The sequence below is a fragment of the Sipha flava genome, unplaced genomic scaffold (genome assembly GCF_003268045.1).
Source record: "Sipha flava isolate LNK unplaced genomic scaffold, YSA_version1 69_pilon_pilon, whole genome shotgun sequence".
Taxonomy (NCBI): Eukaryota; Metazoa; Arthropoda; class Insecta; order Hemiptera; family Aphididae; genus Sipha; species Sipha flava.
In genome coordinates this window covers 339,165-355,152 of record NW_020273609.1, presented here as the reverse complement: position 1 = coordinate 355,152, position 15,988 = coordinate 339,165, and the positions used below count along the sequence as shown (strand labels likewise).

General features: G+C 28.7%; 2 protein-coding genes across 4 annotated transcripts in view; both read left to right on the top strand.

Moving 5' to 3' along the window:
- LOC112691991 (probable muscarinic acetylcholine receptor gar-1) overlaps positions 1-15,988 on the top strand; it is a 128,633-nt gene that overhangs the window by 33,828 nt on the left and 78,817 nt on the right. For all 3 annotated transcript variants that reach the window (XM_025566491.1, XM_025566488.1, XM_025566489.1), the window contains exon 2: positions 2,422-2,479. The gene's annotated coding sequence lies outside the window, so the exon portion shown is untranslated. The remainder of the gene's footprint in view (positions 1-2,421; positions 2,480-15,988) is intronic.
- LOC112692018 (zinc finger MYM-type protein 1-like) lies at positions 9,080-10,590 on the top strand. The gene is made up of 4 exons (XM_025566520.1): positions 9,080-9,303; positions 9,388-10,007; positions 10,160-10,297; positions 10,379-10,590. The coding sequence occupies exons 1-4, from the start codon at positions 9,080-9,082 to the stop codon at positions 10,588-10,590; spliced, it is 1,194 nt and encodes a 397-aa protein (XP_025422305.1).

Below are 15,988 nucleotides of genomic sequence, written 5' to 3'. Positions count from 1 at the left end.
ATATATATATATATATTAAACATATCTGTGGTCGTTACCTATTTATAGGCAGCTGATAGACTAAACCACGTTATATGGGAAAGCCCAAGATTGTACTGAAACGATATCATACTGATTAAATGACATATTACAGTCACTATCTCAAACGTAAAAAAAATATTTTTCAATATTTCATAAAGCGTGAAATTTTCAATTATAAAATATTTCATGTGAAATATTTCAAATTTACAACCCTAATATTCATGAATGTCGCATTATTTTTTTTAGTATTAATCATATAACTGTATACTCCCAGTCAATTGATTAGTGAAAACTTTGCTACATTTGAAGGTACTGTATTTAAAATACAATAAACATGTTAATTGCACAACTGATAGATAAAGAGATTGAATGAGTATCCCATTGTAAAATTTAAATTGGTATAACAGCTATATAAGTATGTTTTTTGGGCATTTAACTTATAAATATATTAACTGAGAATACTTTTGAGTTTTCATTAGTTTATTTAAAATAAAATAATGAGGACTTTCATTTCATGAACTGGATTCATTTTATTTTTGAGATTAAAAATTATATTAATTTAAACAAAGTGAATACAATGAGTCAAACATAATATAAATATGTGCTCGATTATACATATAATACATAAAATAAAATACGTCTTACGAGTATTGACGAAAATTCTAATAATAAATTTTTTATAAATTATACTATTTAAATCATAGTGGTTTTACTTGTAATATTATTTTATGAAAACACTTATTATGAACAATTGTTAGTTTATTTTGTTCTCTATTCTATTCTGAGTGGAACGACAAATATATTGGTTTTAATATAATTAAAACATAAATTTAGTTTGAAAAAATATTTTGAAAGTTTAATTTAAATCTATTGCTGATTTATAAAATAAAATTAAACGTGATTTAAAAAAAAAATTTACTTGTGTTTGAATTTTAAATTTTGACAATACGATACAAATTATGAAAATCCGGGCTATTTTTGAAGTTAAAAATACATAAAACTATCAATTTTTATACTTAAAACATGAAAATTAGATATAAAAAGTTTTGTGATTTTTCTTATAACAAAAAAAAAAAAAGATAAATTACTGAAATGTTGTAAAAAAAAAAAATATATATAGGTGTTTTATACGGTAGTACGTACGTACGGTAGCGTATAGAGATAATACGCGAGCACCGAGCACCGGACACCACTACTCCGTACGCACTACCTAAACCGAGTTCGTCGGCCACACGATGTGTAAGTGTGTAATGTGTAAATAGATCGGACAGTGATGGTTGGGATTGCCGTGCAAATACTGTCCGACTATGTGGTGCTATGGGTGTGTAAGTGTGTATGTGTGTTGTGTGTACTTTAAATTATGGAAGGAATAAAAAATGGTAACTAAAATAATGTAAAAAATATGGTAACTATGTTGCTGTATTTATAAAATAAATTATAGGAATCGGCCCTTCTGACCCAACAATAAATTATAAAATTTAAAATAAATATGGTAATAACAAAAAATTATTCACAGCAACACGTAAATTATATAAATAATAATAATATATACTCTGGCTATTTGAGCCTAACTAAAATGCCAATTCGGCACAACCAATATAATAATTGATAATAATAATGGCCCTTATGGCACAATAATAATTAAATAATAAAATAAATATATAAAAACTTACAGTTTGTGGAGCGCAGACTGGCCAGCTGCAATTATCTAAAAACTATACTTAAATCTACAATAATAATAAAAAAATAATGGCGATTAGCGCACACACAATAATTGTTAATATAAAATTTACGGCGATTAGCGCTCGTATAATAATATAATAAAATTCACAAAATTTAGTGGCGATTCGTGCACATTAAAATTTATAATAAAAAATTATAATAATAATATTGGCAATTCGTACCTACACAATATAAAAAGGTAACTGGCAATTCGTACCCACAATAAAAATAAAAAGAATAACACACTACACACGCATTCGGCGGTGGTTCGCACAAGACCACAAAAATATAAAAATGACGACGATTTGCGCCCACAAAATATAAACTTATTTTCAAAAACGCTACAGCATATAACGACGACGTACAGAGAACGACAGAGACGACGGAGACAAAATACAAAAACACACGACACAATTATATAAGCTTATAATAATTAACAATAGCGATAACACTGATTAACGTAAACTTATATCTAATGGTATTATGTAATGTGTGTGCGTGTGTGTATGGCTGACTTGCTAATAAGGGTGAACGACCCATGAGTCCGACCCGTTATTGTCACCAACATGTGTATCACTAAGAAAATGTTGATGAAAGGCATTTGAAATTAATAATAAGTCATAAAGTCATTAAGCTATTTAATTTTGATGATTGTATTTATGTAATTTTTTTTTTCAGGGAAGACTAAAATTATTTTGAAAAATCAACTTTGAGCAATGCTTTTCATACGACACAGGTATGTAGATTAGTTTAAACTTTAAATAATGGATTTTATGCATTTGAATGCTCATGCAAATTTATTTCCTGATAAAAAAATTAAAAAATCTACAATGATAAAAATTCAACACGGAAACTGTAGTTCACAATATCAAATTGGCCAGTCGTATTTATTTCCCATACTCCTATCACTGATATTTGTACTTCTCTCTCTCTTTTATAGTCCCCTTATAGCATACCCAGCCCTCATAAAACGGTTCATTGAGTATGGTAATAAACGTTATGAATATATCTTATAATATTATAGTAATATTTTCAGTAAAGGTTGCTATTACCCAGCCGTAACATTTACACAGTATACAGTTTGAACGTAGGAATATGAAATATTATTTCTATGCGCATGTCCCATTTACATTAAAATTAACATTATAATAATAAATTGAACTGAAAAATAAATAATACCGATTGCACTTGTAATACAATATTTTGACGTATATCAATACGTTATTTACTCGTAAATAACTTATTGAAAATTTTCCTCCAAACAATACACTATAGATATATCTCCTTCATTAGTATGTTAAGTACTAATACACCAAATAATACATTATTCCTTTGAAAAAAATGTAGAATCATAATCAAATAACATCGGATTGCTATCAGTATAAATTCATTGAAGTCTTAAACATTTCTACCGTACTGATTTTGAATGAGCATACTTTTTATATAAAATAGTATAAGTAAATAAACATGATTAATTTAAATTCATAAGCAAAATTAACTTAGTTAATTTAGCTTAACTTCTTAGGCAGTATATAAGTTGATGATTGTAAAACTGAGTTAATTTATTCGGTTTAGTTTCACTAATTTATCATGTGACAGCAACAAGTAACTAAATATTTATTATAGACCAATAAATTAATTTAAAATGAAAAGCTCGGTAAAGAATGTTCAAGAACAAACATAAATTAATTTAATCTCCGATTAATGCACCAGATTTTAAACATGCATATTAAAATTTGAAAAGTCTTCCCGTCTCGATTAAAAATAATTGTATTGGTGAAGTTTAATTATTGAATTCAAGTTTTAGTTTTGTAGAGTGTATAAAACACGAAAAGTCGAAAAACTCTTGTTGTATAATTAAGTACGAAAGAATGAACGCACTTTTTTTGAAACAAGTTAAAATTGTTTTCAATAAAATAATGACATGTTAGACGTTCAGTAACATAAACTAGAAACACGCCATGTAAATAATATTATTAATTAATGTTATATACCGAACGATGTATGTATTAATACGGTTTGCACGCCGCGCACCCACATTACACACATGCACGCGCTCGCGTATTTAATCTAAATAGTAATCTTGTCTAAACGAAGTGCGAAATTAAAATAAATATTTGAATAACGTAGTGCGATAATTTTGGTATATTATATAACCAAGTCCATCACAATATTAACGGTTTTCTGAAGGAAACTTGCCTTTTTCGGCATTGACAAAGGATGTTGTTTAAATAAATACGTCACAGCCCGGCCAGCGGTAGTAGCAGTGAGCGACGATTTCACATTTCTTTTTTATATAATATTACTTATGCGTGTGTATGTTTGTACATCTGAACTCGCAAAGGTCATAAATCACGAGATTATTTTGTTCATTACGTCAGTACATCAATACACCATCACGCATCAGCAGCATTCGGAAGGAGGAAGTTCGTAGATGGTTATGTGTACGGTAGCTATGTAAACGCAAATGAACAGGTACTTGAAATTATAAAAAGCGTTTACACTGAAGCAAGTCCTAAGATTTTGTACGCTATGACGGATTTTTAAATGTAAAGTGTTTTTTACCGGATTTAAAAGTGTGTAATCAAACTTTATTAAATGGAACTCCAAAAATATCTAGTTGCACATAAATAAATATCGTAGAATCGGTTTGCATTGAACTCGTAAATACTTACAGAATTTTTTCGATACGTTTAAATACATTTGTAGAAGGTACATATACTTCAGGGTAAGAAACGTCATAGTCTACAAATATAGTTTGTTTTAAACGTCATGTACCAACATGAGCTTTGCGTTAAAAATCATTCGAGGCTTAAATTTGTACACGTGGCGAGTACTGCGTGTCGAACAACGCATAGCGAAGTAAATGTAAGGACGCCATGGAGCTTTTTTTTTCTAAAGGAAAAATCCGAATAGTTTTTTTTTTTTTTTTTTGAAATGAATAAGACGCGTAACGAGTATCTAGTGTTACGCCACTAGATTCTCGTCAAATATACGATATGATTGCCGGTTCGTTCAATATCCGCCGTTCGTATACATTTTCATTATTATTATTATTATTCGCATAGCCGTTTTTTTCCTGGCTAAGTTTTTTTTTCTCGTTTACGAATTTTTTTTTTCATTTTTTTATTTTTTTCTTGCTTCCCTATAGGAAGCAATTTGTTCACATTTCCGTTTCTTAATCCTCGGATTACACTGAACTATGGGCGTGAATTTATTTCCCGACTGCGCTACACTTCTGCTCTTCCGCGCTCGTCCGACTCTACGATGTCTATAAACACTTTCATGGAAGCGTTATTCCTATATCTGTCTAGTATAGTAATCGAATATACTACAAAACCGAGTACATGTACGAAAAATCCGTTATGAAAATATAATAAAAATTTTATCCATTCCAAGGAAGGGAGAAATGCGTTTTAGGCTGCGTAAGCTGCGGAAATGCTCCTTTTTTTCGATAGCATAATTTTCATAAAAAAATATTTCTGGCTGCCACACCAACATGATGTGCGAGGTGGAGACTAATTTAAATTATTTAAATCAAGTGAACTTCTGATTTTATTTTGGATGAAAAAATAAAAAAAAATTTGGATGGATTGTTACAACTACGTCGCGTAACCACTGAAATTACCTTTTCCAATGTTATTAGATTATACCAGTATTGTTTAACTGACATTGATATTGGTACGTGTAATGGTATAAATAGTAGTCAATCAAAAATCTAGTTGCGTGTCAACTATTAGAATAGAATATTTATGAGACACGCAATTGAAATAGTACTGATTCATATAGATAGATTAGCTATAGTGATGGAAATTAATAAAACGTGATATGAAGTATGTTATTATTTCTCAAACTAGGTACACTATACTGTAGATCAAAATATACATGTGTTAAGATTTTTTTATTTCAGAAAATATATATATATATATATATATAAACGACTAGTAACAATGATTTTAATATAAAATATGATTAATAAATAATAACAATAGGTATTAATAAACATTGATGCTTTTATACAGTATAATATTATAATACAAATAAAAATAACACAAATACCACTTTTCGAGCGAAATAAATAATTATAATTCATTTATTTCGTTTTATAACACACTACTACCACACATTATAATGGAGAAATTGCATTTTTATTTTTTTATATTGAATTTATATGCAGACATTTAAGCTACACAAGTACAGATTGAAAATAAACACATAATCCATTCATGTGTGATGCTCATAGATCAATCAGATATGCGATTATAGCAGTGGCGCTCACACGCTATACCTAGTGTGGCTTAAGTCACACTTATTTTCGGGGTGGGTGTCTGGTAGTATTTGGAAGTTGAAACACTATAATCTGTAGATTTAATAAGTTGTAATATAAATATGTAATAATGTAACTTTGTAATTAGTTTAAGGTATAACTAATAACTAACTGTTTATTTGTAATATGAATGAATATAAATACAACAAGACGTGAACAAGATATAAATGATATAATTTTATATTAAATACATATTATCTATATATCTAGTGATAATTTATTTTTAGACATTAGACAACGACTGATCAACTATTTTCCCTCACTCTATAACACTCATTATTATGATTTTGGTTTGGCGGTGTTGGTTAAATATCGACTATTATAAAGATAATAAAACTGTATTAAATGTTATTTTTAAAAACCTTCTAGGATTTAGGAATAATTATATTCTCGTAATATTATTTGCTATCAGCCAACCAGACGTCCAGCGGTACTAAGCCAGAGTGCAGACAAATGTGTATTGATTGACTTATTGTCTATCATTACGATTACTACTGCTGAACGCTGGTACTTAAATGTGTGCACTGTGCTGTGTGCTTTAAGTTTTTAACTTTGCGATTTGAAAGTTTGAAACTGAAAGCAATTTCTACGAAAAACTAGAATACGAACATTCAATTTTGAATTTTCTATGTTATTTAAAACGGCGGCCGGTAAGTAAAAGTTATTAATAATTATTCATTAAAAATTTATCAAATGTACTAATCAAAATGTCAAATATTTAATATTAATGGTTTGTTTCCTAATTTCATTATTTTAAAGTTTATTTGTAAACAATGAAAATTTGCGAAATTTGTGGACGCGAAAGAGGATATATGAACCATACAAATTTGAACAGACATGTGAAAAGCTGTAGATTAAAAGCGCTTATACCACATAAACCAAAAATAAATTTAAACAATGCTTCAATAAAAGAATTTTTCACCAAGAAAAGAAAATTAGAAAGAATTGGGCAGCTTGACATAATTATGATGTTCTTAATATATTATAATTTATAGGTAGGTAGGTACTTTATAGTTAAATTTGGAGCATCATTAATTAATTAAAATGATGTGTAAAAATAAAAGATTTATCTAAAAACTCCAAAAATACTTTATGAACTATAAAATACCCTTAAAAATTAAGAAAATAACCTAAAAATTAAAAATTGTCAAAAAATCCAAATAAATTTTCTTATTCTCATTCAAACGTACATACATGAAATTCATTTGTGAACCATTAGTTAGCTTTAGAAAACAATATAAAGTGCATCAAAATCTCAGATAGCCATACTTACATGGTACAGCCATTAAAAAAAATTATTTGCTTTTATTAATGGCAGTTAATTTTTCCAATGTGTTTGACATTCAACTTTGGCACATTGTTGGTTAGTTAACTAAATAGTACCTAACTATGTAAAAGGTAATATACTATTAGAGTTTAAAACTTATTATTTCAATGATACTTATGATGGCTTATGAAAATTATTAACTATTAATTAATTGATAGGCACCTTTTTTAAATAAATATATATAATGACAAATATAAGTATTTTAACAATAATAAATGAACAATAGATAGATTACATTATTATAAGAATACTGACATCAATAAATATTTTTTGAATCAAAATTCAATTAGGTAATAAACTAATATCAAGATAATATATTTACACATGTCCTACGTAATATACTCAATTGTTTTTCTTCAAATGGTTTTAAATTTCAAACACCCATTTTTTAATTTTTTTGTTGTTTTCATTAGATACTAATAGTAATGATAATACTGAAAATGTAGAAAATAGTCAAGCTTGTTCTCCAATTTTGAGTATAATAAATGATCAAAATGAACAATCTACATCTACTGGTAAGATAATCATATAATTATATATATTTATTCATATTAGTATATTTATATGTTATTATTTTATATGTATTAAATACAAACAACTGACATAATTTGTATCGCGTATTGTTAAAATTATTGAGTATTAAGAATAGTTCTTTACTTATATCTACATTAATACATTATAACCATTATGCAATTAATATTCAGTTTCTTGCTTATTAATTTAAAACATAATATTTTTTGATTTCAGAAAATATTACTTTTTCAGAAACATTATGTATTTCAACTTCAACACAATCAAATTTGATTTATGTAAATGATCCGGCTAAATTTCATTCATTTATCAATATTACACCAGAATTTACTGATATGATAGTACGAAAAGGGCCTTGTTAACCTACCAATAATATTTTTAAGTATCTAACAAATGAGGAGCACAGGAGTTTTCAAGAGTCGTGGTTTACAAAAAAATTAAATGATGGGACTTTAGTTAATAGAGATTGGTTATTATATTGTATTTCCACAGATAAAATGTCTTGTTTTCATTGTCAGATATTTGGTAGAACAAAAAGAGACAACTGGATCATTAATGGTGTAAGAAAATGGAAAAATGCATTACAGAAAATTTTAGTTCATAAAACATCATCAAATCATATTGATGCATCTTTAAAATTTAAATTGAGAAATCAAGTATTACCTATTCTTCCATCACTGACCGAAAAAAGAAAATTTGAAGTCCTCTGTAACCGTGGAATAGTAAAAGAACTTATCGACATCACATTGTTTTTAAGCCGCCATTCTTTAGCTTTTCGTGATCATCGTGAAAAATGGTCAGATTCATTGAGAGGAAATTTCAAAGATTTAGTAGAACTTGTTTCAAACTATTCCCCTACAATGGCACCATACATTTCAAATTTAAAAAATAAAAATAATAAAACCCCAGTGGTCTTTTATAACATGGCGGAGACAAAATGAACTCATAGAATGTATATCAGATGAAATTGTCGGAATCATATATAAAAGTATAAAGGATTCTCTTTTCTTTAGTGTTTCATTTGATACAACATTTGATGTATCTCAAAAATAACAATTGTCATTCATTGTTCGCTACATCGATCAAGACTCTGTATTTATGAACGCCTAATAGCTATCCTAGAAACATCTATAACAACAGGTTGTGAATTAATGAATATCTTTAAACAAACTTGTGATTCGTTGAACTTAGATTGGAAAAATCATCTTGTTGGTCAATCGTATGATGGTGCTGCCAATATGAGGGGTAATTATAATGGACTTCAAAGTTTAATCAAAGACATTAATCCTCACACTATTTATGTATGGTGTTGGGCACACCGATTAAACTTGGTGATTACTGATGTCGTAAATTCAGGAGTCAATGGAATGGATATGTTTGGAAATTTAGAAAAATTTTATGATATAATTAATTCAAGTAAAATTATAGTTATGTATTATGAACAGTTTCAAAAATAAAGGTATAATAAGAAACAAATTCGTCGAATAAAACGTGTTACAACTACACGATGGATGTCGTTTTTATATGCACTGGACGTGGTTTTGAGTACATATTTGGCTGTATTAGACACATTAGAAACAATGCGAAATAAAGATGGACTAGGTGATAGAAAAAGTGGATTTAAAGCTGGAGCTATACTTGATTATTTAAAAACTTATCGTTTTGTATGGACAGCTTTGATATTAAAAAAATTGTTTGATATACTATCACCAACCAGTTCAATATTACAAAGCAAAGATCTAGATCTTATGTTAGCTGTTTCAATGATTGAACAAAATAAAATAAAAATATCAATACTTCGATCTGATGAGAGTTTTGAAAGTTTATCTCAAGAAGTAGATGCTTTTGTCTTAGAACAAGCTGATGAAAATGAAGAATTCATTCAACTTCCCACTCCTCGTTTACAAAAGAAGAAAAAAATGTCTGGTGAACTTTCAGATAATGAAGTTATTTCAGATCCTATTCAAAACATAAAAGTGAATACATATTTTTCTGCAATAGACATAGTACTAAGACAACTATCAAAACGTTTTAGAAATAAATCAATTAGTGTTTTTAAAAATCTATCACTTCTTACAAGTAAAGTAATTTATAAAATAAGGATCCTAATTCTTTACCAAACGATAGTTTCAAGTTCATCTTAGAAATATATGGAAAGTTTGTTGATAAAAAATATTTAGGTTCAGAGTACTTATAATTTGCTTCAATTTTTAATACCCTTATAATATCAGAAGCTTTACCAAACAACTTACATATAAAATATAAAGAAATATTTGGGAGTGAATCTGAACATGAAAGCGATGATGGAAATGACGAAGAAGATAATAATTCAGAAAATATTGCATCAAACATTAAAAACAATTTAGGAAGTTAACAACCAATTTTTCAAATATTTTTAAATAAAGGTTTAATATCTGTATTCCCAAATGTTTATACAATGTTAAATATAGGATTGACGTTACCGATAACTACTGCTAGTCCTGAAAGAGCGTTTTCCAAGCTGAAAATAGTGAAGAATCGACTTCATTTTACTATGGGACAAGAGAGATTACAAGGATTAATTAGAATAACTCGTGAAAAAGATATAATTGTAAATTATGAAAATATCATTGACACCTGTGCATCTAAAAGTCTTCATCTACTAAAAGCATTAGTATTATAGATTATAATAATTTTTTTTACCCAATATTATATCTATTATATTATTTATGTATTATTTATTACATGCATTTGAAATAAAATTTTTAATAATTATAATATTATAAATTTGAAATTGAAGTTAGTACTTACATAAATAAATATTTTTGTGAACAATTCTAGCCTAGTATGACTAAATACCTATTTATAATCAAACATTTTTTTAATTCATTAAATGCATATTAATTTATAGTACCATAATAATAATAATAATAATAATATGTTGTAAAATTAATCATTTAAATTTGAATTTCCTATTAATATACGATATGATACCTACAAAAATTATGCATTGCAAAAATGTTTTTTTTCAAAAAGAACAAACGTGTTATTTGTATGTGATTGGGGTGGTGGGTATACTAAAAAATATTTAAGCCCCACTTATTCTAAAACCTCTGTGCGCCACTGGATTATAGTATAATGTCTTTTAAATCACTTGAGATCACACATATTCATCTAAAAGAATATTATTTATTAAACGAAAATAAAAAGTAAATTAAATAACTAACTTAATTTTTAAAATATAAGTTCTCCACGAGTAAACAATTTACATTTTTATACAATAATTACTATTATAATTTTATTACGAAAAAATATTGTCACGTTAGGAGATTTTTATATTATACGAATTAATCTTAATTTTTTTGTAATAAAACTATTTGAGTTGGATAATGGATGATTTTATTTATGATGTAAATTTTCAAAATAAAGATAAATTTTTGTTTTTGAATATATATTCATCATTTAAATATATTTATTGGTGCATTTATTTACTTCGTACTAAATTAAATACTATTTTTATGCTATAATTAAAAATAAAAAATACATATTATAATTTAAAATAAAGTTATAAATTTTTAAAAATTTGAATTTTGACTGAAATATATAATGAGTTTATATATTAATAAAAAAAAATAAAAGATGAAGTATCTTAAAAAAAATGTATTCCTAACTGGAATACGCTGTACAATTAGTTATAATCAAAGCAAGTATCAAGTATGATTTTATTTTAATATTTTAAAGCGTTATACTAATGTATACCATCATTCTTTGATAAATCAAAATTTAAATAAATTTGTATTATGATAAGCCACAGAAAATAAAGATTTATTGTAATACAATGTTCCATGGCATCATTTTCTAGGGATATTTGCAAAATCTGAATCGTGCCAATGTGATTGTTATCTCCGCTAAAAATACACACTTCTACATAATATATTATTTTGTGTAGTAATACATTGTTATATATTAAAAACACAATGTTTAATCATAAATACAGTTATAAATTAAGTGAATTCTGATATTTGTATTTTATCCGATGAACTTTAATTTTTAATAATTTTAGTAATAATAATTACCTATTATGTTAATGTATTATTTAATACAGCTTTTTTTGTAATCGACGTCATTAAAATTTATATTTTAATACTTATTAAGTTCTTCGAAATAACTGTAATTTAGTTTTTGATTTGATTATACATTCATATATGAATTTATGAGTTTACTCATTTTAATACAAGAAAAGTAATACCTCCCAGAAGATATTTTCAAACCTCATTGTATTTTGAACACTCATAATAATAGTATTGTCAGTACTTTAATCTGGAAAAAAAAAGTAAAGATGAAAAAAAGTGATGTGCTTCAATATTTCCAATATAAAACCATTAAATTATGCCTACAATAACGCGTTTTAGTTCATATAATACTAATATCTTGAAAACGTTTTCTCCATAAATGATATTGTGCTATATTTATATTAAATTCTAAGAAATTCGCTTGCGGTATTAAAAAACAAAATGAATATTCATCATCCTCTTTTTATATTGTGTTTTGTCTCTCCGAGTTAAGTGATTCGTCACCATCGTAGTCGCCAATACCTTTCCCACCATCATCTATAAATCTATAACTAGTGGGTGGCATTAACCGCGTGGTTCACTATCACTCATACTATTAATCGTATTAACAAAGGAAAAATATAGTGCATTTTGTGGTCGTGCGAGATGAACAATTTGACAATCGACACCATAGAGATGGTAATTTTTGACGGCGGTATGACCATAAGCGCAACTAGGGGGGCGCAATAGGGTTATTAGCACCCCTGATTTCAAATATAGCCCTCCTGTTTTCTTTTTCAGATCTATATGATTTAGAGTAATTACAGTTAAATACCATTTTACTTTATTTTCAGCAATTTCAGCACCCGCAATATTTGGGTTCTAGTTGCGCCCATGGGTAAGACATATACATACTAAATAAACCTATGATCTCTATTACAAAAAAAGCGCAGTCGGCACGTAAAGCATACCAGTTGGCCGATTTGGTCCTGAAGTCTTTTATTTCTTATGCATAATATCTAGCACGGGATGAAGAGTGATTTTTGCAGCAATTTTAATCAATAAACGCGCATTCGCAGTGGTGATATTGGGAATGATTGTTGTTTGCTTCTTGATGAAATGTTATAGTTTCATCTTAAAGTGTGTACGGACTTGGTGCAAGACGAAAAGGGTATGAATGGTAAGGAACACTTTTATTTAAATTACATATTGTTGTGTACAACGCGTACGGCGGTTTCGGCCTCGTATCACCGACGGCATCAGCGAGCAAAGGAGAGTGGCACAACTCGCAAATAGCTTATAATCATAATATCGCAACCATGAGGTGAGTGTGTGTGTGTGTGTGTGTGTGTGTGTGTGTGTGTGTGTTTGTGTGTGTGTGTGTGTTTGTGTTTTTTTGCGGGAAAAATGGTTTTATACAGATAAAGATAGAAATATGAAGAGAGGAAAAAGAGAGATGCGAGAAAGGAAGTACGGGAATGGGTGAAAGACGTCAGGAATTAATATCGGCACCAGCAAAATTTCCGGATGACTGGCAGCCACAACAGCATGACGAATCAGTTGTCGGGCGGGCATGCACCCGTTGTTTTTTCTCTGCGGAAACACAATTATCGCTTCGTTTCGCCGTGTCGAGTGTAACTGCTGCAACAGCCAGCTTAATTACATGGCATTGCACCGTTTCCTTCCGACCGGAATTCCGTACCTATCTACAATCTCGGAAATAAAAAACCCCATCGAAAATTCGCAGCCACCTTCGGCGATGTTTCGAAATCAGACGGGTTATTGGCGAAAAATGCGTAACGTGCAGCAAAAACGTTTTCATTTATTTTTTTTTTTTTTTTTTGTCTCGGATCAGCCGGTACGTTTACGGATTTATTTACCCGTTAGTGAGGTATATTTTTAACGCGCGCATACACGTACACGGATTTACCTTAAACTCAATTTTAATGCTCTCGAGAACTGTTCTCAATCGATATCGCAACGACGTGGTGCACAAAAGAAGAAGCCGGCACTTTATATGGTGAATACCTTTTGTACGCCGTTCTTACTTTTATAAGACACGTACTTAAGCTTCGAATACTACCACCCCCAGGTTTCTGTTACCATCCGCCGCTTGTAATAAAAAAATATAAAACACGAGGAAGACAACTGAATATTCGCTCGAACATAACACGAGCCAAACAAAATAAAATAAATTGTCAAACGGTATCTTATCGAAAAACGAAACACCACGAAGTGGGGTGGATGGTAAAGTTAACGTTTACGATAAAACGCGTACGTTACCTCACGGCAGTTACGATAAAATTATAAATGCAATCACTGTAATTCGACGTGATAGTAAAATTGCGTGTTTGGAAATTTTAAACAGATAAACGTTGCTAGAAGATGCGTAAGTGATAACATAATAAATTAAGACCGAATGGTTTCATAATTCAACTATAATATTATTGTATATATATATAATATATTGTACGAAGTATGTCGTCATATTTTTATTGTACCGTTTGAATAAATGAAAATCAAGAAATTTTACAACTGTAAAGTCGATTTAAGTATACAATAGATTTTGTGAAATTACCGAGAGTTCCTGTAAATATAACATTTATATATAAACCACTTTTAGAAATAGTTCTATTTTGGCCGTAATTTTCATTATGAACACATGTACATTACATTGTATCATATTCGCTCCATTATCGGTACGCGTGTTCATTAGTAATTTATTATGGCTATTATCGGTTCCAACTTATAATAACATCATAACGATAAATAACGCACAGAATACCGGTCCCGCCTCGACGCGTTCACCGAAACCCTTATGACGAAATTTGTCAGTCTCGTCAATTTTACTAACTCAAAATGACAAAAAAACCAATCTATGTTTCACCGGACCGTTTTGCCCTACTCGCCACTGATGACAACAATGATGTAGCAACAACTACGCCTTTAACTAACCTCAAAGATAATCCAATGAACCTGTTTCACACTAAACGAGATATGAGGCCCCTGTCTCTACCTACCACATCAAAAATATTTCAAACTACTCCGCTTTCAATAAGGTATTATTTGAGTATCTCTGAGTTGAGATACTCAGTTAAACACATATACAACGTTAAAAATAAAAACAAATGTTCTTTACCCTTATTCTTTATTGATATTTTAACACAAGACAATAAAAAAGACGTCCTCGAAATCAAGTTTCTACTCAATACCAACGTTTCAATTGAGAAACCACATAAGAAAAAACGTGGTCCTCCACAGTGTCACAACTGCCAATCCTACGAATGCACGCGAAATATTTGCCATCACGAACCTAAATCCATAAGTTGTGATTATAAACACCCCACAAACAAGTGCTCCAAAGACCGTCAAGGTCCTGCCAAATTTACCCTTTGCAATGAGGAATATATAGCTAACTACAAAGGATGACTATTTTACAAAGTTGCTCTCAAAAAAATAATTTCAAGAGTCTTTCCAGCCAAAGACTTTAATTCCAACAGCCAGTCTAAAACCAAATCTTATGTGGAAACCACCAACAATCAAAACTCGTATACAAAAGACAAAATTTCTAATACTCTTCCAAGTTTTATATCCAATTTAAAATCACTAATTAGTCCACTTATCTCTCTTATATCAATAGTCTTAAGAGCTCTTACAACTAACAGCAGTATTTAAATCAAGGACAATCTAACTATATCCATTATCATTGTCAATTATAAAATCAAATATCAATACTACTAATGTTATAAATATGTATAAATACAAATAACAAATAAATATGTAGACATAATTATATAATTATAATTAGTTTAAATTATAAGACTCTCAAACTTTTAATAGCACTCAGCGTGCTGAAATATTTTAATTAAATAAATAAAATACAAAAAAATAAATAGTTATTTTAATTAGAAACGTCTTCGGTTTTTGACGAAACGAAATTAACCTAGTTATTCAAAGTTTCATAAATTATATTCTTCATAAAAGTTACCATCCTATTAACATTATATTAGTTATCATAAGCAAATATTT